Source organism: Pelodiscus sinensis, chromosome 2 (genome assembly GCF_052426305.1).
Source record: "Pelodiscus sinensis isolate ZL-2025 chromosome 2, ASM5242630v1, whole genome shotgun sequence".
NCBI classification, from domain to species: domain Eukaryota; kingdom Metazoa; phylum Chordata; order Testudines; family Trionychidae; genus Pelodiscus; species Pelodiscus sinensis.
The window spans coordinates 9,731,350-9,757,898 of NC_143053.1; the positions used below are offsets into that span (position 1 = coordinate 9,731,350).

At 44.9% G+C, this 26,549-nt stretch overlaps 1 protein-coding gene across 2 annotated transcripts in view; it reads left to right on the forward strand.

Annotated features, from left to right (window-relative positions):
* The window catches only part of TRAPPC9 (trafficking protein particle complex subunit 9), a 655,570-nt gene that overhangs the window by 37,148 nt on the left and 591,873 nt on the right, over positions 1–26,549 (forward strand). For both annotated transcript variants that reach the window (XM_075920070.2, XM_075920072.2), the window contains exons 8-10: positions 3,722–3,938; positions 4,117–4,260; positions 17,392–17,518. In XM_075920070.2, coding sequence (XP_075776185.2) covers positions 3,722–3,938; positions 4,117–4,260; positions 17,392–17,518 — 488 coding nt within the window. The remainder of the gene's footprint in view (positions 1–3,721; positions 3,939–4,116; positions 4,261–17,391; positions 17,519–26,549) is intronic.

Genomic DNA, 26,549 nt, shown 5'->3' on the forward strand with positions numbered 1-26,549 from the left:
TGAATTTGGACACCTGGGACAGAGCAGCAGGGGCACTGCTGGGTAGGTCCCCGCATCGCCGCACCTCAGCGCTGCGGGGACCAACCCGGCAGCACCCCAGCTGCTCTACCTCAGGCGTCCCCAAGTCAGCCACTGCTGAAACTGATCAGCGGCTGATTCCAGGAAGCCGGGGCAGAGCAACTCTGCCTCGGGCTTCCTGTAGTCAGCCGCTGGTCAGTTTCAGCAGCGGCTGACTTGGGGATGCCTGGGGCAGAGCAGCTGGGGTGCTGCCGGGTTGGTCCAGTAGCGCCGAGGAGCGGCGCTGCGGGACCAACCCAGCAGCGCCCCAGCTGCTCTACCCCAGGCGTCATAGGCGAGAAAAGCCTGGTCTGCTGGGGGGAGGGGGCACTAGCTGCACTCCTCCCCCCCACCCAGCAGACCAGGGAGACGCGCGTCCCGCCACGGTCCCGCCCGCATCCTCCGCGGCTTTGCTCCGCGTCTCCCTGGTCTGCTGCGGGGGGCTCCCCCCGGCAGACCAGGGAGACACAGAGCAAAGCCGTGGAGCAGGTGGGCAGCGGGACAGCACAGACACGCCGCGGCTGTCCCGCTGCCGGCGTGCTCCGAGGCTTTGCTCCCCGTCTCCCTGGTCTGCTGGGGGGAGTCCCCCCCGCCAGCAGACCAGGGAGACGCGGGTGGCGGGACTGCCGAGATGCACCGTGGTCCCGCCCGCATCCTCCAGGGCTTTGCCCCGCGTCTCCCTGGTCTGCTGGGGGGGGTTCCCCCTGGCAGACCAGGGAGACGCAGGGCAAAGCCGCGGATCACGCGGGCAGCGGGACAGCCCAGACGCGCCACGGCTGTCCCGCTGCCGGCGTGCTCCGAGGCTTTGCTCCCCATCTCCCTGGTCTGCTGGGGGGAGCCCCTCCCCAGCAGACCAGGGAGACGCGGAGCAAAGCCGTGGAGCACGCGGGCAGCGGGACAGCCCAGACGCGCCGCGGCTGTCCTGGCAGTGGGACAGCCGCGCCGCATCTGGGCTGTCCCGCTGCCCGCGTGCTCCGCGGCTTTGCTCTGCATCTCCCTGGTCTTCCGGGGGGGGCTCCCGCCCCAGCCGACCAGGGAGACGTGGAGCAGCTTTTCTCGCCTCGGAGGACGCGGGCGGCGGGACCGCGGCGCATCTGGGCGTCCCGCCGCTCCCGTCCTCTGGGGCGAGAAAAGCCCTGTTCGTAACTGCGGATCCGACATAAGTCGGATCCGTGTAACTCGGGGACTGCCTGTACTTACTTAAGGAGACCTGTAAAGAATCTCCAGAAGAATTCACTAAAAAATATTCAGTATGTGGTGTGACCCTGCTTCTGACTTGGTGGTGAAATGGATGCCTTCGGTTAACTGCTAGGGGCTTGTTCACTTTGTCAGATCACTGGGAGAGCTCTCTCTGTGATGTAGCGGTGACTACACTATTGTGTTAAAGCGCTGCTGTGGCAAACCTAAGGAACTTAAAACAAACATCCTGTTGCTTGTGCACATTATTCCTGTCATGCCAGGTTGATGGCTGTTGATGAACTGTATTGTTAACCACCTCAGGACATTTACAAATCTATCTTTGCATTTTTTCCACAAAGTTAGGAGAATTAATGTTTAGGAGAAATCAGTGATTTCTGAGCCAAATTCTAATTTGGGAAACTAATTTTTCTCTAGCTAAAACCACATCAAGCTATTTTCCATTGTCATTGATTTCTTTGGGTTCCTTTTTAAGGACAAAATACTATATAAAAATGTTACTTAAGAATTCAGTTTACTATTTGTGAGTGCAACTTAAAATGCCATCTTTTAATATAAAACCTAGCTCTGACATAGTGCTTTTCATCCATAGATTCAAAACTTTATAAAGGAGATGTCATCATCTCCATTTTACAGATGGGGGAAACTGAGACATAGGGGCAAAAATCCAGGTTTCCTGAGTTCCAGTCAAGTGATATAAACTCTAGGTCAGAAAGTGCGGATAATATACAAATGGGCTAGAAAATGCAGGTTTTAGTATAAAGACATGGTATAAAATTCAGAACACAGGTATTGGAGCTGATACAGAATAAGGATGTTAAAGACTAGTTGACTATCCAATAAGCATTTGCTTATTGGATAGTTTTTTGACTAGTTGACTAGTCTATAGGCACTTCAGTGGGGCTCTTGTATACTTCAAAGGAAGAATGAGGAACTCTGCATACAGCCCGGGGCCAGTGTGAAGTCCAGCTGACTCTGGGCTGCTCGCACGTGCCTTCTTTGAAATGTACAAGAGTCCCGTGCAGGGACTTTTGTGCATTTCAAAGCCATGGAGCCCGGTATCAGTGGGGGAGTCCCCAGCTAACCCCGGGCTCCCCACTGCTACCCCTTTAAATCCTGCAGATATGTGGTTTAAAGGGACAGCCTCCGAACTGCGGATCCACGGAAATTCCATTGACTAGTTGACCGGTCAGTTAACCGTATTTTGAGATGAGGAGTCCTGTGGCACCTTATAGATTAACAGATTTATTGGAACATAAGCTTTCGTGGGCAAAGACCCACTTTGTCAGATGCATGTCGTGGAAATTCCAGAGGCAGGTATAAATATAGAGGTATAAGAAAAGTGTACCAATCAAGAGTAAGGCTAGAGATAACGAGGTCAATTAAGTCAGAAAGGATGAGGCCCACTTCTACCGGTTGATGTGAGGTGTGAACACCAAGGCTACGTCTAGACTGGCATGATTTTTCGGAAATACTTTTAATGGAAAAACTTTTCAGTTAAAAGTATTTCCGCAAAAGAGCGTCTAGATTGGCATGGATGCTTTTGCGCAAAATCTTGCCAGTCTAGTCGCACCCCAAGAGAGGAGAAACTGCTTTTGTAGTTGGCTAGCCATTCATAGTCTTTGTTTAATTCTAAGGTGGTGGTATCAAATTTGCAGATGAACTGTAGCTCAGCAGTTTCTCTTTGAAGTCTTGGTCTTGAATTTTTTTAGTTGCAGGATGGCTACCTTGAAATCTGCTACTGTGTGTCCAGGGAGATTGAAGTGTTCTCCTACAGGTTTTTGTATATTGCCATTCCTGATATTTGATTTGTGTGTTTATTCTTTTATATAGGGACTGTCCAGTTTGGCCGATGTATATAGCAGAGGGCCATTGCTGGCACATGGTGTATATTACATTGGTAGACGTACAGGTGAATGAACCTGTGATGGTGTGGCTGATCTGGTTAGGTCCTGTGATGGTGTCGCTGGTGTAGATGTGTGGGCAGAGCTGGCACCAAGGTTTGTTGCAGGGATTGGTTCCTGAGTTAGTTACTGTGGTGTGGTATATAGTTGCTAATGAGAGTTTGCTTCAAGTTGGCGGGTTGAATGTGGGTGAGGACTGGCCTGCGTCCAAGGCCTGTGCAAGTGAGGGATCATTGTCCAGGTCCACAGCTAATCCTCTGATATTTAACTGCATTTTAACATCCTTAATACAGAACGGGGTTGGAGCTAGGACCAGAAATTATTTTCTGGTTTGTTCATTATACTACATGTAAGATAATTGGGATTTATAATTCTGGAGTACTTGACAGTGGCCACAGTTGGAGCATAGGATCTTAAGTTCGATGGTCTGACGCAGTGTGGTCTTTCTTATGTTCTTATAATACTAGCTCTTTTGTTGTCTTTGTTATGCTCTCTCTATATTTTTCATTTTTTTTCTGTAACATTTTAGCATAGTAAAATGTACTTTTTTTTAAACATTTCAGCTTTCTGAAGAAGAAAAAATCCAGCGTTACAGCATTCTTTCTGAGCTGTATGAACGTATTGGATTTCACCGAAAGTCTGCTTTCTTCAAGCGTGTAGCAGCAATGCAATGTGTGGCACCTAGCATATCAGAGCCTGGTTGGCGGGCCTGCTACAAACTGCTTTTGGAGACATTACCTGGTTATAGTCTGTCTTTGGATCCAAAGGACTTCAGCAAAGGTAAGTTTCTGTGGATCAAACTGTTGGTTCCTGCATCACTGTAATGAAGTTGCATAGAACAATCAAATAAAACATCTCTTCCGCCCACTTCCATCTAATGTTAAATGTAGAATTCTATTTTAAGCTACTTGTAGATTTTATAAAAAATATAACAAATGATTTCCTGTTTATTTTGTAGGGACTCATAAAGGATGGGCTGCAGTGCAAATGCGTTTGCTTCATGAATTAGTGTATGCTTCAAGAAGAATGGGGAATCCTGCTCTTTCTGTCCGACATTTGTCCTTCCTTCTCCAAACTATGCTGGATTTTCTCTCTGATCAAGGTAGGTGTTTTAAGGGATGAATTACTTTTTTCTGTGTCACAACAAAGGAGTTTTGTGATATTAATGTTTGAAATTTACTTAAATTAACCAAGCACCATCTAGACCATCCTGGCAGGTGTTTGTATATCCTGCTTTTGAAAATCTCCAATGATGATAATTCCACAGCCTTCTTAGGCACTTTATTTCAGTGTTTAATCACTGTGACAGAAAGTTTTTCCTAACAGCCAACCTAAATCTCCCTTACTTCACTTGAAACCCATTACTACTTGTCTTTTCAGAGAGTAAGGAGAATATTTTTTTTCTCCCTCCTCCTTGTATCAACCTCTCTTGTACTTGAAAGCTGTTATCATGTCCCCTATGTTGTCTTTTTCCAGATTAAAGAAACACAGTTTTTTCAGTATTCCCTCATAGCTCATGTTTTCTAGACTTGTAATAATTTTTGTTGCTTTTCTGTGGACCTTCTCCAATTTGTCCACATCTTTCCTAAAATGTAGTGACCAGAAGTGGACACAATACCTTGGTTGAGGCTTAATCAGCACAGAGTAAAATGGAAGAATTACTTCTCGTGTGTTGCTCACAACATTCCAGTCAATGCATCCCAGAATATTTGCTTTTTTTTCCCAGCTGTTGACTCATACTTAGCATATGGTCCATTATAACCCCTAGATCTCTTTCTGCAGTACTCCTTCCTGGATAGTCATTTCCCATTTTGTATGTGCAACTGATTGTTCCTAAGTGGAGTACTTTGCATTTGTCCTCATTGGATTTCATTTTATTTAACTCAGACCATTCTTCCAGTTTGTCCAGATCATTTTGAATTATAATCCTATCCTCCAAGCACTTGCAACCCCTCCTAACTTGGTTTCATCCACAAACTTTGTAAGTGTATTCTATATGTCACTACCTAAATAGTTGATAAAGATTGAAAAGAACCAGTCCCAAAACTGATCCCTATGGAACCCCACTTGTTATGCCTTTCCAGCATGACTGTGATCCATTCATAACTATTTTCTGAGAGTGGTTATACAGCCAGTTATTCAACCACCTTTATAGTATCCCCATCTAGGCTGTTTTTGCTCAATGTTGGGTGGCTGAACACCGCTTGTCATAGAATCATAGAACCATAGAACTGGAAGAGACCTCAGAAGGTCATGAAGTCCAGCCCCCTGCTCTAGGCAGGACCAATTCCAACTAAATCAACCCAGCCAGGGCTTTGTCAAGCCGAGACTTAAGTTCTTGTTCATGGGGAATAATTACAATCCCCGACCCACATCACGAATGGGGTTCAACGGGTTACCCGCACCTGTTGGCGTAGGGTAGACACACACTGAACCAGTCAGTGTAGTGCGCGTGCAGGCCCGGACTTCTAAGGGCATCACAGACCTGTTATTTCTCAGTCTCGGGTGGCTGAATGCCACTTGTCCCACTAGGCTGTATTTTCTTAATTTATTTATAAGGTCATATGAGAGACTATATCAAATACCTGACTAAAATCTCAGTATACCACATCTACTGCTTCCTCCTTTGATAAGCTTGTTATCCTATAAAGGAAGTTATCAGGTTAGTTTGGCATGATTTGTTCTTCACAAATCCATGCTGACTCTTGTCACTTTACCTTTATAAATGTTTGCAAATGGGTTCCTTAATTATTTGCTCCATTATTTTTCCTGGCATAGAAGTTAAGTTGACCAGACTGTTTCATGGGTTGTCCTTATTGCCCTTTTTGTAGATGGGCACTATATTTGCCCTTTTCCAGTCTTCTGAAATCTCTTCTGTGTTCTATGACTTTTGAAAATGTATAGTTAATGGCTCAGATATCTCCCAAATCATATCCTTGAATGCATTTCATCAGGTCCTGGTGATTGGAAGACATCTAACTTGGCCAACTCAACAAGATTTATCTAGGAACTTCTAATGCTTGCTAGAAGTATTAGAGATTGGATGCAGTTCTCCGAATTTCCTTTTTTTTTTTTTTTTGTATTTCACTATTACATTTCAGTGGAGTTTTTGCTGTGTTGGTCCAATGATATTAGAAACAAAACATGGGTAGGTAGTAATCCTTTATTCGATCAACTTTTGTTGAAGAAAGACAAATATTTGAACTGTACAGAACTGCTCTTTAGACTTGTCCCTTTCATCAACAAAAGTTGGTCCAATGGAAGATATTACATCTCTGAGGGTATGTCTACACTACCACCTTAGTTCGAACTAGGGTGGTTAATGTAGGCAACCGGAGTTGCAAATGAAGCCCGGGATTTGAATTTCCCGGGCTTCATTTGTATATTGCCAGGCGCCGCCATTTTTAAATGTCCGCTAGTTCGGACTCCGTGCCCGCGATTACATGCAGCATGAACTAGGTAGTTCAGATTAGGCTTCCTATTCCGAACTTCCGTTACTCCTCGTGGAACGAGGGTGGTAGTGTAGACATACCCTGATGGAGTGTGTTACATTTATTGTTAAACAGTGGTTAAAACACCACTGATTGCCAGTGTGCTGTCAACACATTTGCTATGTGCTGTAGAATTGATCGGATTGTAACATTGATAGGATTTGTTGGAGGGAAAGAAGAATATAAATAGGAAAACAAAGGTGACAGCTACTGTTAATCTTTCTTTTGCTAGTAATGTGGTGTTTTGAACAAAAAAAAAATTATATCAAAGTTTTTATCTTAAATAACATAGGATCCCATGACACAAGCTTTGTTTTTTAAACACCTTTTTCAAAAGACAGGTTTTTGGCTCCCCGTAATTTTTTTGGGTGGTGGTTGCTTTATTGTTGGAGATGCAGGCAAGCTAGGAGAATTGAACAAAATAATTAGACATCAAGAATTATTTTAAGAATGACTCTCTTTGGCTGCTCTTCAGTAAGGAGACAGCTCCTTTTGCTCCAATGGGGGTCACTTTATTAAGTGGTTTAAAATAGTCATTTAAAAAGAGTGGTAAATAAAGAGAATATTATCTTCAGTTGACAAATTGAATATTCTCTCTTGGCCTCTTAGTAAAAGCTTGACATGCTGTTTAATGGTAAATTTAGTTTAATGGTAAATTTATTTTAACAAAGAAAAGAAATATAGCTTGTCCCACTTAAACAATTTAAAAACTAAATATCAACAACTATTTATCACTATTTATCACTGTTTCAAGTCACCTTTGAAAAGTATTTTTATGTGGACTGAATAGAGGAGTTAACCCCAAAGCATGTTTCCCAACAGTTATTTCTCTTTGTTTCATTTTTCCTTTATAGCAAAATACTTTATCTGAAGCACCAAAAAGAATTGTAATTAAAGTACAGTTTGCGTAATTAAGATTCTTTTATAATCTGACATGATTCCCAGTGTCCGAGAAGAAATCTATGGTGGAGAGCCACAGGCACATTCCTGTATCTTAGCCACAAGACAAGACTTCCTTTCGGGGTATAGATGTCAAGGGGAAGTAAGTTCCACATCCTGGGACCTGCTACAGCAAATCTGTGATTGCCTTCCAACTTAATTTGCAGTGGTAGTATCCAGCCTAAAGCAGTGTTACTTAAAGTGGTCTGCAAAACCACTCTGAGAAACCTGTTAACTGGCTGCTTTGGTGGATTTATTTACCAGCTCCACAGCCACGGAGTCCTGTGGCTCTCATTGGCTCCAGTTCGCCATTTGCAGCCGCTTCCCACAACCCCCCTCACTTGTTTGAATCATGTGTTTTTTCCATCATGGTGCCTCCTTAGGCATGCTAAGAATCTAATGGGACTAAAATAGTCTTACATGCCTAATTTGGTATGGACAGACTATTCAGATTTGACTTATTCTTTTCTCAGATGATAGGTTTTTAGTAATTTTTGGGATAAAATTACTTGGCACGTAACACCTAAAAATATCCCTTCCTTTCCCACAGGTTGGAGAAGGAAGAGTTATGATTTGGCCAGCCCTGGTATTCATTAAGTGTTGGGACTGACCAGTAAAAAATTCCGCTCTAAAAGAGGGGCTCCAGCTCCAGCAGTGGTACACTCTTGAAAAGGGAAAACAGTCCCTTCTCTTTTTCCTTAGTTCTTCTTCGAGTGCTTGTTCATGTCGATTCCAAGCTGGTGTACACTCAACCCATGCACATGCATTGGAAACTTGTCCCCTAGCAGCTCCTGTAGAGTTAGCTGTGGAGACCCCCTAGAGTGGTACTGCTATATCAGTGCACCGATGCCTCAGCTAACTCTGCCCTCCTTCAGTTCATTCTTATCTTTTGTGGTGATATTGGAACGTCCAAACTTAGACACCATGTAGATTCAAGCTGGAGGGTTTATTATGCACAGCGCTGGCAGAGTGTCACCTTGCCACTTAGGCTTAGTGAGCACTTCTAAGCAATTGATTACAATAGATATAGGGAGCCAGTGGACAGAGAGAAGCAACGGGATGGGAGTTCCCAAGCCCTTGGATAGGTTCTGGCAGCAAGACATACGAGCACGATAAGACAATAGTCAGAGATTACATAGTAGCTCCGCCCATAGATCAGGTTAACACATTTGTTAAACACAAGTATTGCCCTCCACTCCCGAGAATTGCCTTGCAATGCATAAGCTACATTCCAATTGAAATCCATAGGAGTGGTGATGGTGCTTTCCTGACAGGTGCGGGGTGCGGTTCATAGATGTTTGTCTATGGGTATAAAGCAAAAAGACAATATCAGGTATACAGCAAAGCAGTTTTTTATAACATCATTCTGGTGTGTCTGCGAGCTTGGATTGTTAGGGAGGGAGGGAGGGTGTTGTCTCATAGTAACGTGTTAGGCCTTTTCCTGAATCTGTGGTTGGCTTTGGGAAGTCAGCTGTTTGTTTCCCATACCGAATGGCAGACTGAGGGCCTTGGCCTTGTTTGTGTGTGTGAAACTCATGATAAGGGTGTTCAGTTATGGCTTCCCACATATGTTATGCTACTTCGGCTCCTTCCATTTGTGATACATAGGCGAGGCTGTTTTTCTTGTTGTTCTTAAGGCCCGTTGTCTGTTGCTGGCTAGGCCTCATGCCTCTGCCTCAGCTTAACTGGAGAGCATGGTTCAGAATCTTACCTATATATCAATGAGCTATTTGCTATTTTATCCCTACATAGCTCTTGCCTTGGCAAGTGTCTAGTCCCTAGCTATATCTCTTCATTGTTATCTTCGTTCATTTAGCAGAGTCTTCAGCATCAGCAGATAGCAGGCAAGTGCCCAAGAACTGTAGCCCCTCAGGGGCACTGGGGCATGCCTAACACCCCGGGCTATAAATTGTGCGCAGTGTATAAGCACCCCCTGCCCAACAGTGATCTGCATGACGTGTGCCTTTGCTTTGAAGAACACCACACTGAGAAGTGCAAAATCTGTAAACGTTTTAAGCCCTGCACCAGAAAGGACCAGGAGTACAGGCCCCAGCAGCTTCTTATGGAAGCAGCACTAAACCCTCTCAGGCCGAGAAGTTGGCACCCGCAGCCAACTTGGTGTGGAGTGCTCCGGCCTCCGTGTGTGATAATGTGCCAAAACTGAAGTGCGACCAAGGACTCCCAGTGCTGTGGTTCCCTGGCGCTGAAGACTGCAGCATTGAGATACAGGTCCACCTCACTAGCACCAAGAGGTGGGAGGGGAGACAGGTAGATCCCTCATAAAACTTGTCTGAGGCAGGACCAAATGTGTCGAAGTTTCCAACACGAGAAGTAAGAATATAAGAATGGCCATACTGGGTCAGACCAAAGGTCCATATAGTCCAGTATCCTGTCTTCCGACAGTGGCCAATACCAGATGCCCTAGAGGGAGGGAATCACAACAGGTAATCCTCACATGATCCTTCCCCTGTCACCTACCCACAAAGAAGCAGTGGCTAGGGACACCATTCCTACCCATCCTGGCTAATAGCCATTGATGGACCCAACCTCCATGAATCTATCTGGCACTTTTTTTTGAGCCCTGTTAAAGTACAAGCCTTCACCAAATCTTCTAGCAAGGAGTTCCACAGGTTGACTCTGCACAGAAGTCCAGGGCGTACCTTTGACTCCAGCCCCCAGGACCAGTGCTGTTGAGTCTGGCATGTGGCCTGTCAACAAGGGACATACGTCCGGTGCAGGTCCTGAACTCTTCCTTAATTCCTAATACTTACGAGGTGGCATGAGACCTCATAGAGATTTCGGAGACAGAGGCATCCAGAGCGCACAATAAGCCACTGGCACTGCCGAGATTGTGCTGCTCAAGAAGGAAGCCAGCAATGCTGCATAGACCACAGTCTGTGGAATGGCACTGGGACATGTCATCCTTGTTGGAGGGATCACCTCCACTGGCACATTGCACACCTCCACCAGCGCTGATGGAAGGCATGCACCATCTCCCAGGACAGCACTGGGTTGACCAGCACACGGTGCTGAGGTCAATTTCCTGATCCAGTTCAAGGTCCAGAAGTGCTCAGCACCGTTTGAGGTCCAGACTTTCCTGGTACTGCTCAAGGTTCCCAGGAAGGTCTCAGCATGGCACCAACTTCATCAGCACAGCCATGGTCATGTCAGTCGGTGTTGGAAATGGATGTGGTGTTGACCCGTTGCTGATGAAGTTGCACCAGGCATGGCAGACAGGACCCCCTCCCCTCCCCTCGGCACCACGGCAGCAACAGTGGGTGCCACCTGCACGGTGGCCTTTCTGGACACCCTGGGCATATCCTCAGTCCCAGGGTGTGCTGAGGTAAACAGCATGAATGAATCACAAGTCCAGCTCTCCATGGGATAGGTGCTATTCAAGGGCACCCTAGGTAATGGAGTCCCATCCATTGAGACGTGATAGCCCACCGCCCGAATCCTGGTATTAGCCATCCAGGTTGGGGCACCAGACGGCACTGGATGGGGGACACCAAGCTCAATAACCCAAAGAACTTGCGGGGGATACTCTGCCGCCTCCTGCCATTTGTCCTCGTCCCCGATGCAGCAGTGGTGAAGACCTCCCTCCTCGTTGACCATAGGGCTTATCTAGAACTACTATTTTGGGTTGCCCAGAACATGAATAGAGGAGATGCAGGAGCGAGAGGATTCCATGGTGGACATTCTGTCACAAGAAGGGTCATCCAGGGTAGCTCCATCAGTTATGAAGACTATACAATCGAACTGTACAAACTTGTGACGGACCCCAGCTTCTGTTCCCCCAGGGGCCAAAGGTGTCGAGAGGAGGTACTTTGTTCCCTCCAAAGGGTACAAATTCCTATATTTGCACCCCATTCATCCTTGCTTTTGGTCTCAGCTGTCAACGAGAAGGAGAGGCAAGGTCAATAGGCCCCGGCCCCCAAGGCCAAGGAGGCCAAGAAGACCAGCTTGTATGGCAGGAAGGCCTACCCTGCAGGGAGCTGCAGTTGAGAATCATTTAAGATTGAAACACCGTATGGAGCCTGGGGCCAGGCTCCCCCGTTGGACCCAGACTCCATGTGGCGTTTCTGCTTTGAAATGTACAAGAGTCCCCTCCTGGCCCCTCCCACAGAGCTGGAGGGAACCGGCTTTTAAGCTGGCTTCCCCTCCCTGTCACTTGCTGCCTCTTTCTGATAGAGGCAGCGGGGGAGGGAAGAGTGTGACTAGTCAACTAGTGTGTTAACTATCGAAAGTCGACTAATTGATTAATCACTTACATCCCTAGTAGTCAGGTATGTGCGCTTGTGACTCAGATCCCTCCAGGGCTGGCTTGCCTCAGTCTGTGCCCACACATGACAGTCTGGATGTGGTGGTGTCTGTCCCCCACAGGTTGGTAAAGTTTCTCATCTGGTGGATGAACCCACTGACCCTGTTGGAAAGGGTGCAATTTCGCCCCCTTATCTCCCACTGGTAATGGATGCATTGGACCTGGTTTGGGATCCCATTTGGGCAACCTGAGGACCTTGCTGGCGCTCTTGTAGATTTGAAAGGCGGAGCGCCACATGGCATGAGGCTTCTCATTAATGTGAAGGAGCTAAAAGTGATCAGATTGGCCTGCTAGGTGTTCCGACCACAGATGTAGGGTCGGTGCCTGTCAGTGTGTGTGGACAGTATGACCACAATGTTTTATATAAACAAGTAGGGAAGGGCATGGTTGTCCCGACTGCTGCGAGGCTCAAAATCTGTGGCACTATTGCATGGCACTATTGCATAGCACACAAAATCCACTTGGAAGCCCAGTATCTTCTGGGGCTGTGAATGGTGGATGCCCTCAGCAGGACCTTCATGGTCCATGAGTTGTCAGTCAGGGAAGCTGTCATACTTTCAAGCCTCTGCAGGTGGGAGACTCCCCATTTAGATCTGTTCACCACTCCAGAGAACAAAAAGCGCACGGACTTTTGTTCATGCCAGTATCACTGTCAGGGTTTCATGGGAGATGCATTTGTGCTCCACTGGGAAGAGAGGGACCCTCCTGTATGCATTCCACCCGGTTCACCTGGTATATCAGTTCCTACTGAATGCCTGCTGGGACAGGGCCTGTCTAATCGTGTTGGCGTTGGCATGGCTTCACCAACATTGGTTCTCCACCCTACTTATTGGTGTGGGCCCTGATAGCCCTTCCCCTGTACCTGATGCAGCATCAGGAATGTCTTTAATGCTCTGCATACGTGCAGGAAGTCCTCTTTGGGCAGTAGAAATCCCTCTACCAGGGTGGCATGCATGGCCAAATGGAAAAGGTTTTCTACCTGGTATGCAGCGTAGGGCATCTCCCCTTGGTGGGTGCCCGTTCCAGTTGTGTTAGAATACCTTTTGCACTTATGGATGCAGGGTGTGGCACCCTCTTGGGTGAAAGTACACTTGGTGGCCGTGTCTGCCTTTCACCTGGGTTGCTCCCGGAGTTCCCTGTTTGGTCACCCCATGGTAGCTTGCTTCAGGAAAGGTTTGGACAGGTTGTATCTGTATTAGCATTCTTTTGTACTGACTTGGGATGTAAACCTGCTGTTGAATAAACTTATGGGACCACCCTTTGAATGTATGGCTGAGTGCTGACTGCTTCCACCTTCATGAAAAAATGCCTTCCTGATGGCCATCACTTTGGCAAGGAGAGTGTCTGAGTTGAGGGTCCTCTCCTCAGAGCCCCCGTATATGGTTTTCTACAGGGATAAAATTCAACTTAGGCTGCACCCTTCCTTCCTACCAAAGGTGGTTTCCAAATTCCATTTTGCTCAGGAGCGCTTTCTTCCAGTCTTTTATCCCAAACCACATTCTAGTGCTAGGCAGAGTGCTGCAAATGCTAGATGTAAGGAGGTTCCAGGCTTTTTACACAGGTCATCCATGCAGCTATTCATGGTAATAGTGGAGCAAATGAAGGGGATCCTGTCCCTGCGCAATGCATATCATCATGAATAGTAAAGTGCATATGCGTCTGTTAGGACCTAGCAAAGATCCTGTCTCCATTGGTCACAGGCCACTCGATTAGAGCACATGCCTTGTCAACTGCATTTGTGGTGCAAGTTCCCCTCCAGGAGATCTGTAGGGCTGCCATGTGGTCCTCTACTCATACGTTCACAGCCCACTTTGCTATTGATAAACTGTCCAGAGAGGATGTAGCTGTTGGCAGGGCAGTGCTCCAGTCTGTGATTCCTAACTCTGACCCCCACCTCCTTGGGGGGTAGCAGCTTGGGAGTCACCTGATTGGAATCAACATGAACACACTCTTGAAGAAGGAAAGATATGTTGTTCACTTCCATTCCAATATCCACCCTCCTTTCCCATTGTTGGAGTAACCAGCAAGAAGGAACTGAGGGAGGGCAGGGTCAGCTGTGGTATATGTTCACTGATATAGCAGCGCCACTCTAGGAGTCTCCACAGCTAACCCTATGGGAGCTGCTAGGGGAAAAGTTTCTGACTCGTACGCAACGCGCATACACTTGATTGGAATGGATGCGAACAATACATCTTGAAGAACACCAGTTACAAGAACAGGTAACTGTTTTTTTAATAAAGAACTGGGAAAGAAAAATAAAGAATCTTGATTCTATATAGAACCAGCACTGATTCTTTTTAATTTTCACTTTAAAAAAGTTGTTCACTGGTCTTTAATCAGTGTCCATGGTAATAAAATGAAAAGATGTTTAAATGCAACAGGCTAATCCTTGTGCATTGTTTTGTTAGCAGTAAAATATTTGAGTTATTATACAGTATCTTGGTCTAATCTGAGTTTAGAGAATGATTGAGGGGTTCTACATATAGCCTCTTCTCCAAGTATAGTTTAAATCGCTGTCTGATATTCTTTGGAATTTACTTAATGTGTTTGATTCCAAGGCTTCAGTTTTGTTTTTCCAAGATCTTTTTTAACAGATAATCTTGAATTGGCTGGACTGCATAATCCATTCATATACAACTCTGTATTATAATTCTGCACAGCAGAAATAATTTTGCAGCTCTGACATGAAGTGAAGGGGATTATTTGTGGGGAAAGAATGAGCTAGTTGGGTATTATTTTAGAAGAGTAGCACCATGGTGCAATAGGGAGAGGTAACAGAGGAACCTTTGTGGGGGGGCTTCCTGGAGTGCTGACATGGCCACTGCCACTCAGCTTCTCGCTCTCTGGGGCTTCTCGCCTCTGGTCCCCTCTAACCAAGGCTCCAAACTGAGATCACTTCCCCCCCTCCTTCTTGAGAAGCAGTACAGACACTGAACCTCTTCAGGTTACAAATTAAAAGTAACAAAAAATGTGCAGCTAATTCTTACACTATATCCTCAATATAAAGTTATTACAAACTCACCCTAAAACTGTTTCTCTTCCAGATTGCACCTTCAAACCAGGGAATTCTTCACTTCCCTTGGGGTCTCTGGTTCACTCTCCTGGAAGTGCCAGCCAAAGACAAAAGACTCCTACTTTCCTATTGTGTTTAAGATTCCCTTATTGCACGGGGAGTCACCTGGCCCGTCCCTACCAACCACTAAGACTTAAGAACAAAAGGCTTTTGCATATGAGTGCAGAGACACTGAGGCTTTTCTTGATGACTTTCATTTACACATTTAAAACCCATACAGTATTCCCTACTCCAAATGTCTAATTTTACATACAAGAATGATACACACCCCAAAAGAAGATAAACAGATCCAGCAGATTGACATGAAGAGTGATAGGTTACATGAAGTAATTTGCTCAAAGCACGTTTGAGTTATATACATTTATGTCCATAAGTCCATTTTATAAATCAGAGTGGAGGTGGAGGGCGGAACCATCACACATGGTTTTAAAAAGTGAACAAGCCATGCTTGCTTTTATAACAGTACATGTGCATTAGTTTTATGAAATGTAAATTTCAAATTGCTACTTTATATTGCTCTTAAAACTGAAAAATCTAGAATTTGTCTAAGTTAAATATTAACTTTTAAGAGTTGGAGTGCTTGTTAGAGGGCAGTACATGTATATTATAACGGGAATTTTTCATAATGAAGCCAGGGTGATATTGCTCACAAGTGGGAGAGCACAGGGCACTCCTGTAGAGGACAAATAAAATTCAAATTCTCAATAAGTTGTCGCAGCTCAGGGCAACTGTATCTATATTTCCCTTCTATGTGGTCCAGAAAGAGTACGTACTGTAGACTTTCGATTCTTCAGCCCTCCCCTCTGGCACAGAAATGCACATTTCTCTCCTTCCTAATCAGGAATTTTCTAGGTTGCCTGATTCCCTCCCTCCACTGTGAGAACCCCAACAGTCAGGCTGTATAGGCAGGCCTGCAATGGTTTCTCCCCAAAGGCTGTAAACTGCATAATTGTCCACAGTTATAAGGTACCACCCAGCTTTTCCTAAGCAAGCACATTTATTCGTAAGGTCAAAGCATTACAGATGCAGCTTTATATAAACTGAATAGTTCATTGTGTTAATTTAGTCCAGTTTCTGTTCTCTACAGTTTAAGATCAGCAGGGTGAAGTTGCTTGTTTTCTCATGTTGGGAGTCTGTGGGATCATAAAAAGAGAAGTGCCTGCAAACAGTCACAATTAATGAATTTTGCATGTGGTATAAGTTTTACTAAGCAGATTATTAAAGTAACAATCAAACAAATATATAAAACCTAATAAACTATACTATATTCCTGCTCAAGTCTGTTGGGGCTCTCGACTGATGACCATCAATAAAGGGATGAAACCTGCTGGGGTCTTCCCAAAAGAGTCCTTTTACCCTTTTTATCCTGTTACTAGAAGCTTTACCCAGTGTTGCCCAGGTCTTTAACTCAATCTTTGTTTTTCTTCATTTAAATCATTGCTCTGGGGTGGGGGGCTGGAGATGAGGAGTTGAAGAAATATGAAATATATGCAGCAAAAATGCTCATTTTTTTCTAATAACCAATTATCTAATACATCTAATGATAATTTTACTAAGCATTATCACTGACACAGTTTTTACTTTGTAAACTTTTGTTTAAGTAGGACTTACTCAAAATGCACTTACTATTCTATATTGATATGACACATCTTTAGCCTATGCAGTGAGGCTTATTGTATATGGGCTTCAAAAAAAAAAAAAAAGGAACATTGATGGCATTATACTACAGGTGGGATCTCCCTGATCTGGTACCGTTGGGACCTAAGTGGTCCTAAACAACATTTTGCTGGACCAGGGAAGGTGAAGGCTCCCCTCCCACCTGTTGGTTTTGCTCCCTGCAGCAGGCCCATTGCTTCTAGCTCTGCCAGCACTGCACTCCCCACCAGGGCCCACAGCTACACTCCCCAGAATGCTGACCCCGGCTGGTGTTGCATTCTTGCTGTCAGTCTAGACTGCACTCCTGGGCGCCCACCCCACAGCCTCTGGCCCAGATGGGGCTACTCTCCCTGCTATGCTAGCCCGGGCCGGAGCTGTGCTTCTGGCCGCCAGCCCAGCTGCCTCTGTTCAGGCCAGACTGTGCTCCCCACTTGTGCTGGCTCCCCTGCCATGAAGGCTGTGGTCCCAGATGGGACTATGCTCCCTACCATGCCAGCCCTGCAACCACTAGTGCTGTGCTCCCCACCACCAGACCAGACCCTGAACCTGGCCAGGCAGGACTCTCTAGTCCAGCAATATCCATGGTCCGGATGTTGCTGGATCAGAGAGTTCTGGATTTTAGAGGTTCAACCTGTAGAGTCTGTCGGATATAAATACCAGAACAAGTAACATGCAAGTTAAGGCAACTTCATTGTTAACTCAGCCTGTTTTGTGTTTATGTTGCAATTCAGCTGACTTTTTAATCTCCTTTAGAAAAGAAAGATGTAACACAGAGCTTGGAAAACTACACGTCAAAATGTCCTGGTACGATGGAGTTCATCACACTTCCAGAAGGTTTGAGGTTACCCCCTGTGCCATTCACCAAGCTGCCTATTGTAAGGTAAGACTGTACAATGATGCATTACAAATGTTGGTATTTAACATTTAAAACTTGTAGCATTGAAAATTAGACTACATAGTGCTCATGTCTTATCTACTTGCATAGTTTGTAGTCCAGAGTGACATGATACCTGCTAAATTTAAATTTGAGAAAAAATTACGGAAGGCATAATCTGTGTTCCTTTAGAATGGTTGGGCCAAAGCGATTCTTTGTGCAGAATTTTCCCTTGTTTTTAAATTATATCCAGGATCTTCTGAATATCAAAGTTAAAAATAACTTTTTTCTTGGGTCAGTGGTTATAGATTTTAACTTGTGATTTTCAGTAGTTTAAGGAAGTTAGATGTCTAACTCCTATCGATTTGCAAAAGGTTGCTTAACTCTCTTAGCCTCATTATTAACATATATGGTGCATTACTAAAAAATAGTCCTTTCATTAGGTATTTTTCCATCTAATTTAAATAGAAACAGAACATGAGCAAATGGTCATAGGAGAGCAATAATGGAAAAGACAAAAAAAATCTTTGTTTTTCCCATGGTACTTATGTAGGAAAGGCAAATGGCCACGAATAATATACAGTAGATACTACTGTGAACACAAAGTAGACCCAAGTACACTATGGAGTGTCATTGTGAATTACAATATGAATGATTGTTGATACTAAGAAAAGAAAATAGTAATATAACTGGTAGAATGGAAACTAATAAGAATATTTTTAAAAAGGGAAATTGTTATATTCAGAATAAAAATATACAAACTTTGTTGTCTAGATGGTATCTGCAACCATTTTTCTACTGTTTCTGTCATATTTCTATCCTATTGTTTGTTATGCTTACTAATTGAAGATAAGATTCAACAAATAAGTCTTGAAGGTCAAGGGACCATGTTTAATTGGGTGTAAAGCATCTAGTGCAGCGGGTCCCCATTCTGGTTACAGCCTTCTAGCTTTATCATAATATGAATATCTAGAGTTTTTGAAAGTAATGTGATAAATTACATAATTTCATAATTTGTCAAAATAAACTAGATACATTCTAAAATACTAGGCTAACTGTATTTCTTCTGAAATTATTTAAGATGGCTGCAGAAATCCCTGTTTATAAAACTCATAACCTTTATGGAATCATAATCCTTTAATTAACTTAGCTTAAGCTTCCAGTGTACCACTTTTTAAGGATGTCAATTAAACTCTGAGAAATATTTGCATAATCCTTTCTAATACTTGATATAAGTGACTGATAAATAAGTTAATTTATTTAATGAGCCCCAAAGGGAACTTAATCATTTAGGTAAAACATATTTATTTTGAGCAATAATTGTTGGTGTAGGAAAAAAATACATTAGGCTTTTTTCCTAATTAAATTGCTTTTGTATATTTCCATTCTTTGGAAGTGCATACTATGGCCACAAGTATGAGAAACATTAAGTTATAAACCATTATGATGGACACATACTTGGACTGGTGATTTGAATATTCCAAAGATCCATAAAATAATGTTCATTTAGTGTTCTGTCTAAGCTCCGCGACAGCACAGTTTCACAGAGAATTAATCAGCCATATCCAGTCAGTCAGCTCTGTTTGGGTACCAGTGCAAGTACTGGACCCATGCCTCATTCTCTTGGCTTCAAGTCCTGTTATGCATGTAACTAGTCTAAGCCTGTTAGTGACCTACATCCCAGCTGCCTTAAGTGTCTGGGAGAGGTCCACGTGAGTAACACGTCTCATTTGTAGGGAGGTTCAAATCTTGATTAAAGAAGGAAAGGACAGCCAAATCTAAGTATCTGTTTGTGTAGTTGGCACTTAGCCCGCCATTGGAGTCTTCCTCCTCAGAGTGGGTACTGAAGGCATTCTGAATCTGTTAGGAGTGACCTCCTATTCAGCTGGGTCAAACAAGATTTTCATTCCTGGTGCTAAAGAAGAGAAAATATAATTCTTCTAAAGATTTGGTTCTGGGCTCTTAGAAATGTGGCGTGAAAGCACGGAACGAAGGCCTAGGACATCGAGGTACCACTTTCTCTTCCTGCTTCTGTCTTAAGTCTAGCCATCATAGCAATCAGCTACTCTGTGATGCTGCCAATAGCACTGCCAGGGTGGAACATCAGGCTAGAGATGGGCTTCATGGCTCTACGTATCCAAGTATTGGCAGTCTGTCAGAAGGAGGGGTTGGAGCATGCCTGCTCCTATAAACCCTACAGACACTCGTTCAAGGCTTATGGGTCATGACACTGACTCCTCATCAGATTCCATGGTCAGCTCTTGCATCTCTTGGCATGGGTGTGTTCAGCAGTCCCAGTGGAATGCCTGTCCAACCTGGTACCAGCCACAGCCTCAGCCTTCTGAAGATCAATGCCTCACATGTAACTGGGTCAGTGGCCTTTTTGGATCCCTTGAAGTTTCCCTTGACAGTCTGGGGTATCTCCACTCTGTTCCCACATTACTATATCAGTTAGGTATAGGGAGCATCTGCAACAGGGTTACCATCTCTGGTACTGGGACTGGTACTATGCACAAGGAGCTGTGTACTCTGGTTTCTTTTGTGGAGGACCCAGTGGAATCTCTACCTCAACAGCCCTTACGCTCATCTTCTTCATTTCTTAATGAAGCAGTAGTAACAGTGTCTGCTTCTCCCCCTCTTGATTCCAGAGTTTATCAGGACTTTTAGAGGAAGATGGCTACAACTCTAGATATCCAGTTGAAAGAGGTACAGGAAAAGTTATAAAGGCCAGTGAGTGTCTTCGCCTCAGCAGGTCATCTAGGGCAGTAGTGCCCTGACCTTTTATCTTGTGCTTGTCAGGCCACCCCGGATGGGGAACTGAGCTGCAGCTCTGGGAAAGGGGGCATGTGAATAGAGGTAGGGGGCAAAGGCTGGGGCCACAGCTGGGTCCAAAAATGGAGCTTGGCCAGGGTCTGGAACAGGTGGCCAGGGCCTCGGGCACCCTGCAGCTGAGGACCTCTGGTCTAGGGTAGCTCTTCCTATTAATGAGGCTACCTTGGAGCTAGTCAAGAATTTATGGCAGACCCTGTGTTCCCTCTTTCCCACTGCAAAAAAGGGTGGAGGCATTCTAACACTTTTTTATAACCATCCTCCTCTGGGCTCCATGGTAATTTCTGCTGCTAATGAAAGAGAGAGACTGGGAATCAGGGATCTACACCAAAAAGGAAAATAAGCAGAGCAACATGTTCTGAAGGTGGATTTATACCACAGGAAGTTTAGAGTTGAATATTCCAACATTTAAGGACAAGTGTCTGGGAGAGGCAAAGCTAGCATTTACTATTGTGGCAGAGCAGGACAAGTTAATTGGAAGATGGTCTAGAGGTGGCAGACTGATTTGAACTGTAGCTTCCACCATCAGTGTTTTCTCTTTTGGATGCAGTTGGCAAGTCTTACTCATAGACTCATAGACTTTAAGGTCAGAAGGGACTATTATGATCATCTAGTCTGACCCCCTGCACAGTGCAGGCCACAGAATCTTGCCCACCCCTCTTAGAATAATCCTCTCACCTATGTCTCAGATATTGAAGCCTTCAAATACTTTGAAGGCCCCAACATGCAGAGAGTCCTTCAGCTGTGATCTGTGCCCAATGCTACAGAGGAAGGCGAAAAACCTCCAGGGCCTCTGCCAATCTACCCTGGAGGAAAATTCCTTCCTGACCCCAAATATGGCGATCAGCTAAACCCTGAGCATGTGGGCAAGACTCACCAGCCAGACACCCAGAAAGTTCCCTGTAATGAATGGTCAATTAGTTACCAAGATCATGTTATTTCATCCAACCATCCCCTTATCATAGAATCATAGAAATGATTACCTAGACATGAAACACAGCATTCAAGACGTCCTGTGTGAACTTCCTCTGTAGCCCACATGGGAGGAAGAGACTGGCTCTAGAGGAAGTTGCTCTGTTGCTTAGAGGAGAGGGATTTTATTCCCAGTACATCTGTTTGCTTTCCAGATTAGAGAGTGGGGTTATAGCCTTTCCCCCCATTTTTCTTTAGCTCTAAGACAGCTGCACAAGTTCCTATAGAAAATAAAATTCTGGTTTCTGTTATCTCTTCCCTAGCTGATGGGCACTGATATATGGCTGTTTGTTTAAAATAGGCTTATTTTCACATGGCAGGTTTCCAAAGTGATCAATAATTCCTCAGGTTCAAGTTGAATTGATCCTGTTACCAATTCAGAATGCTGCCCTTGGGCCTGTCAGCAGCTCCTCGCATGTTCATGAAGTGCATGGCTGTTGTGATGACATTCCTTTGAAAATTGGGCATATGCATATTCCTTACCTAGATGACTGGCTACTAAATGTCTGGTCTCAGGTATTCTGTAGCAATATACTGTCCACCGTCTATGCATTGGAGGGTTCCTAATCAATATGGAGAAATCTGCTTCACTTCTGTGGAGAGATCAGAATTTATTGGGACTGTCCTGGACTCGAGGCCATGGCTTTGCTGTTAAGGCTACGGTTCTAAACACTGTGTGGAATTGCTCAAGATATAGAATCATGTCCTGTTACCACAGTTTGAAACTAGGAATTTTGAAGCTTTAAGGTTGGCTAGCCTTGTATTCAATGGCCTGTCTTATGGATATCATGATTCAAGTACATACTCAGAGTTTGTGCTACTTGGAGTAGAGCAGTGGTCTCCAAGCTTTTTAAGCACGAGATCACTTTTTTAATTTAAGTGCAATCCAAGATCTATATCACACCCAAATACATTAAAACTCCATTGGTCCGGCATCCAGTGCTCTGGCACTCCTGATGGTCCGGCACCGTCAGGAACCTGGAAGTGCTCTGGCTGCCGGACAATTGGATCTGCTCTGCGCCCGGCTTCCCCGATTCAGTCGCTGCTGAAACTGACCAGCAGCTGAATTGGGGAAGCTGGGGGCAGAGCAGCTGGGGTGCTGCCGGGTTGGTCCCGTAGTGCTGCCCCTTGGGGCTGCGGGACCAACCTGGCAGCACCCCAGCTGCTCTTGGGAACGCCTGGGACAGAACAGCTGGGGTGCTGCTAGGTTGGTTCTGTAGAGCTGCTCCTCGGTGTGTGCTGCTTGACCAACCCGGCAGCACCCCAGCTGCTCTGTCGCAGGCATCCCAGATTCAGCTGCTGGTCAGTTTCAGCAGCGACTGAATCGGGGAAGCCGGGCGCAGAGCAGATCCAATTGTCCGGCAGCCAGAGCACTGAATCGTGGACGCCTGGGGCAGAGCTGGACTTTTGGGAGGAGGCGGGCTATAAGGGGTCTGGGGTGGCATCCCCCCATCCCACCCCAGAGCCCGCATAGCCCCCCCTTCCGATAGTCCGGCATATTTGATAATCTGGCACCCCCTGGGTCCTAAAGGTGCCGGATTATCGGAAGTTTACTGTACCTTTGCCCCATCTCCTTTGTGCCCCTTCTCTGAGGCGCGCCCCCCCCCCCCGCTCACTTTCACCCTCTATTTCAGCAGTCTGGGGCAGAGGGTGGGGGTGCAGGCTCTGGACTTGAATTAAGGGATTTGGAGTGTGAGAGGGGGCTCTGAGCTGAGCTTGGGGCAGGCAGTTGGGATGCTGGAAAGGGTTCTAGGTGCAGGCTCCGGCAGGGCATTTGGATGTAGGGGTGCTCGGGCCTAGGGCAGGGGCTTGGTGTGTAGGAGGGGGTTCATGACTGGGGCAGGGTTTCTGGATGTGAGCTCCAGCTGGGCCCTGCTTACCTCAGGTGGCTCCTGAGTGGTGGTGCAGTGGGGCTAAGGCAAGCTCACCCCTGCCCTGACCCTGCTCCACTCCCAAAAGCAGCCAGAAAACTCCATCCCAAGACCTGTTGTGCCCCCTCTCTGCTCTTGGAGATAGGACGCAGAGTGGGAGAGGGGGCACCCTGACATAAGCATCCTCTTCTCCCTCCCCTGCCCAGTGAGCAGGAGGCTCCTGAGTGGACAGCTCCAAGACAAAGGGCAGGAGAAGCGCAGCAGTGGTGGAGAGCAGCTGAAGTGCTGGCACTTGATAGCTTCTTGGGCAAACCTGTCAGGATCACCTGTCATAGGCTCCAAGATCTACCAGTAGATCCAGATCGGTGGCCACTGGACTACTGGCTAATATCCTCAACTATCTGCATTGGAATCCCCTTGGCTTTGCTACAGCATACGCTCACCCTAGTCACAGATGCATCAGATGTAGTCTGGGAAGCTCACGTAGCTCTTTTTCAGGCACAAAGTTTTTGGTCTAACGATGAAATATGCTTGCCTTATAATTACATAAAGACTGTCAAGAAAAGTAATTACAGATTCATGTATATGGAATATTCAGGGACTCTTGAGATTTCAGTTTATTCTTTAGATGACTTAACTTTCTTCTATTTTCTTGCCTTTGGTTTTGATGGCAGTGATGGTCCCCATCAGAATGTTAACACTTACCCCACCCATTGATATCTCAAGTGCATTTATTTCTTTTTATTCCAGAATGCTTTTAATGCAGTTGATTCTGTTTTTATGACAGAGAACACTTGTATAATTCCTCCTTCAGTTTTATTACAGTAACACATTAGCTTGAAGGTTCTAGGTAACTTTCTACAGCAGATTTTATTTTGAGCTATGTACTGTAGTCTTTTTATTAGAGTATTTTTTTCTGTATTGTGCAGTATTTACAATGTTTTGTGTCTGTACATTTATTTCCATCCCCTTGGTAATAATTGCTTACTGTTTGAGATTCTGCATGATGGTATAACATAATTCAAGCCACTCATTTAAAGGATGCAAAATTACTTTAATATCCCAAAAGCATAACTGCTTTTCTCCTTTTTCCAACAAAAAGCAATTTATGGCTAATTTGTGTTTCTCTGGCCTTTTGCCATTTACAGTTGTACGAGACAATTTGTATGAGACAAATTTCCTCTTCCTCAGTGTGTCTGTGCTATAATTATTTGTCTGATGAATAACTTAATTCAATATTTTTTATGAAACACTAATCACATTGGTATGTTTGTGGCATTATCAAAAATTTTCAGCATGATAGTTTGCACTGTAAACTGGAGTTCTTGGAAAAAAACACTTTATCTTAAAACAAGCTGTGCATTTGCAAGATTCTTACATTTGGGATTTTAAGCTGACTTGAAAAGTCTCTTACAACTGAATTATGGCTAGCTGGGAAGTATAATGCTATTGTGATTGCTGATTATTCCATCCTTCAGGTGTCTTTAGTAGATTCTGCTTTGTTTTACTTCTTTTTGGAAACTTATTTTTATTAAAATTTGTATTAAGCGTTGCAATATTAATTGTAGATGGAATAAAGGGTCCCGAAGAGTCATGACTCTGAAAGTGTCCAACACTGAACAGATTTAAACAAGATTCTGGGTTTAGTGCAGAGAAACCTTATCCTGCTTAATGCGATGTCAACCATACCACTGTAAATGCTTAAACGGTTTTATTATAGATACAGGAAGGAAAGAACAGTTAAAGCATTTGAAATGTAAAATATTAAATAATTTTTTTTTTTCTAAATATGTCCCTTGTTCCATTTCCTATTAGCTGGAGAATTGTTTGACAGTCTTGGGGAAGAGAGTAGTTAGTTGAGGTAGGCACAGAGCTGTTGTCTTTGAAATCTGATTTGGTTTTCTAAGAAGACAAAATAAGATGCACACAAAAAGAAGAGAAAAGGAAAAAGAAAATGTAAGCTCTGTTTCTTGTGTTGACTTCTATTTGCAATTTCACTTCTGGAAAAACCCAGGTCTAGCACAAGGTACTGTCACCCATTTATAGTTGTACCAGCATCAAGCTGTTTAGGACATTGCTTGTAGTTTGCATCAGTGTTGCAAAATGTAGAGACTTGCAACCAAGGACAGACCTGAAAAAAAAAGTGGGATAGGAAAGGGAAGATGCAAGATGGGAAAGGAAAAGAATGCACAAAGGGAAGAGGAAGTGGAGAGTGGAATGTCTCTCTCACTTGCCAGGTGGTATTTGAGAGTTATCCAGAATCAGTGCAGGGGGGGAGGTCATCTGGGCCCAAGTCTCTGGCTTGGTCTGGAAGGGCAAAGGAGGTCCCAACGGTTCCATACAATGTTCCCTCTAAGCTTTTCTATCCATGTGCAGATTTTTCCCCATCCATATGCAGAATAATTTTTTTTGTGTACTAAGGAATGTGCACTACCAATAGGAAACCCAAAACCTAGATGTGGGCACTTAGCTAATCAGATGGACAGCATTTGAATTTCTCGAGTTGCTGCACAAGCGCCCATCTTAGAGGGAACACTGCTTCCAGTGAATGGTGAGGCATGGCATCCAGGATGATAATGCTCACTACACTGACAAACAGATGCTGCTCCTGCCAATTTTTGTCCAGAATATTTTCTTTTTAAGAATCCAAGACTCTGTTGGTAGAAATTCTTTCCTCCTTGCTGTTTTGTCCATGAGTAAACCTAGTTCCTGACACATCGCTTTTGAGCCACTTATTTGATTCCAGGCTTTTCATGATCACCAAGCATGTTCTAAAAATAGTCCTTAAGTGGCATTGGCGTCAATGCAGATCTCTGCACCATCACATAGGGTGCAACTGGCACAGACTACTACTACCACCACCAAGCCAGCATCAAAGCGAACCATGCCATCTGGGCACCAAAACATTCCTTCATCAGAGGGACATAGAATTCCAAACAGTACCTCAGCCACTGCACCTCAGCACTGACTAATCTCTCTGGAGGAGGGTAGAGCAGTTGCCTCTATTCTCTGGCCTTCCATCGCATATAGTGAATCAGAGGAAGATGGGCATGACAATTGTTTCTCACCTACTCAAAGAAGTGGGAGTTCGGAGCTGGGACCAACAATGCCCTCACAGTGCTCACTGGTCCAACGCTGGTATGGGCAACCATGACCATCCCCTGCCACTGTACCTCATGCACTGGCCACCATGGATATCTGGAACACAAACAGGCAATGTTGACATAAGACTTTTCATCCCCAGCTAAGAGAGCAGTCAGCTTCTCCCCATCTCCCCCCGCCTGGGCCCAAGACACCGAATTACTGAGGAAGAGGATGTGGACCCCACAGACAATGAGAAGTCCTCTCTAAATAACTTCTCACCT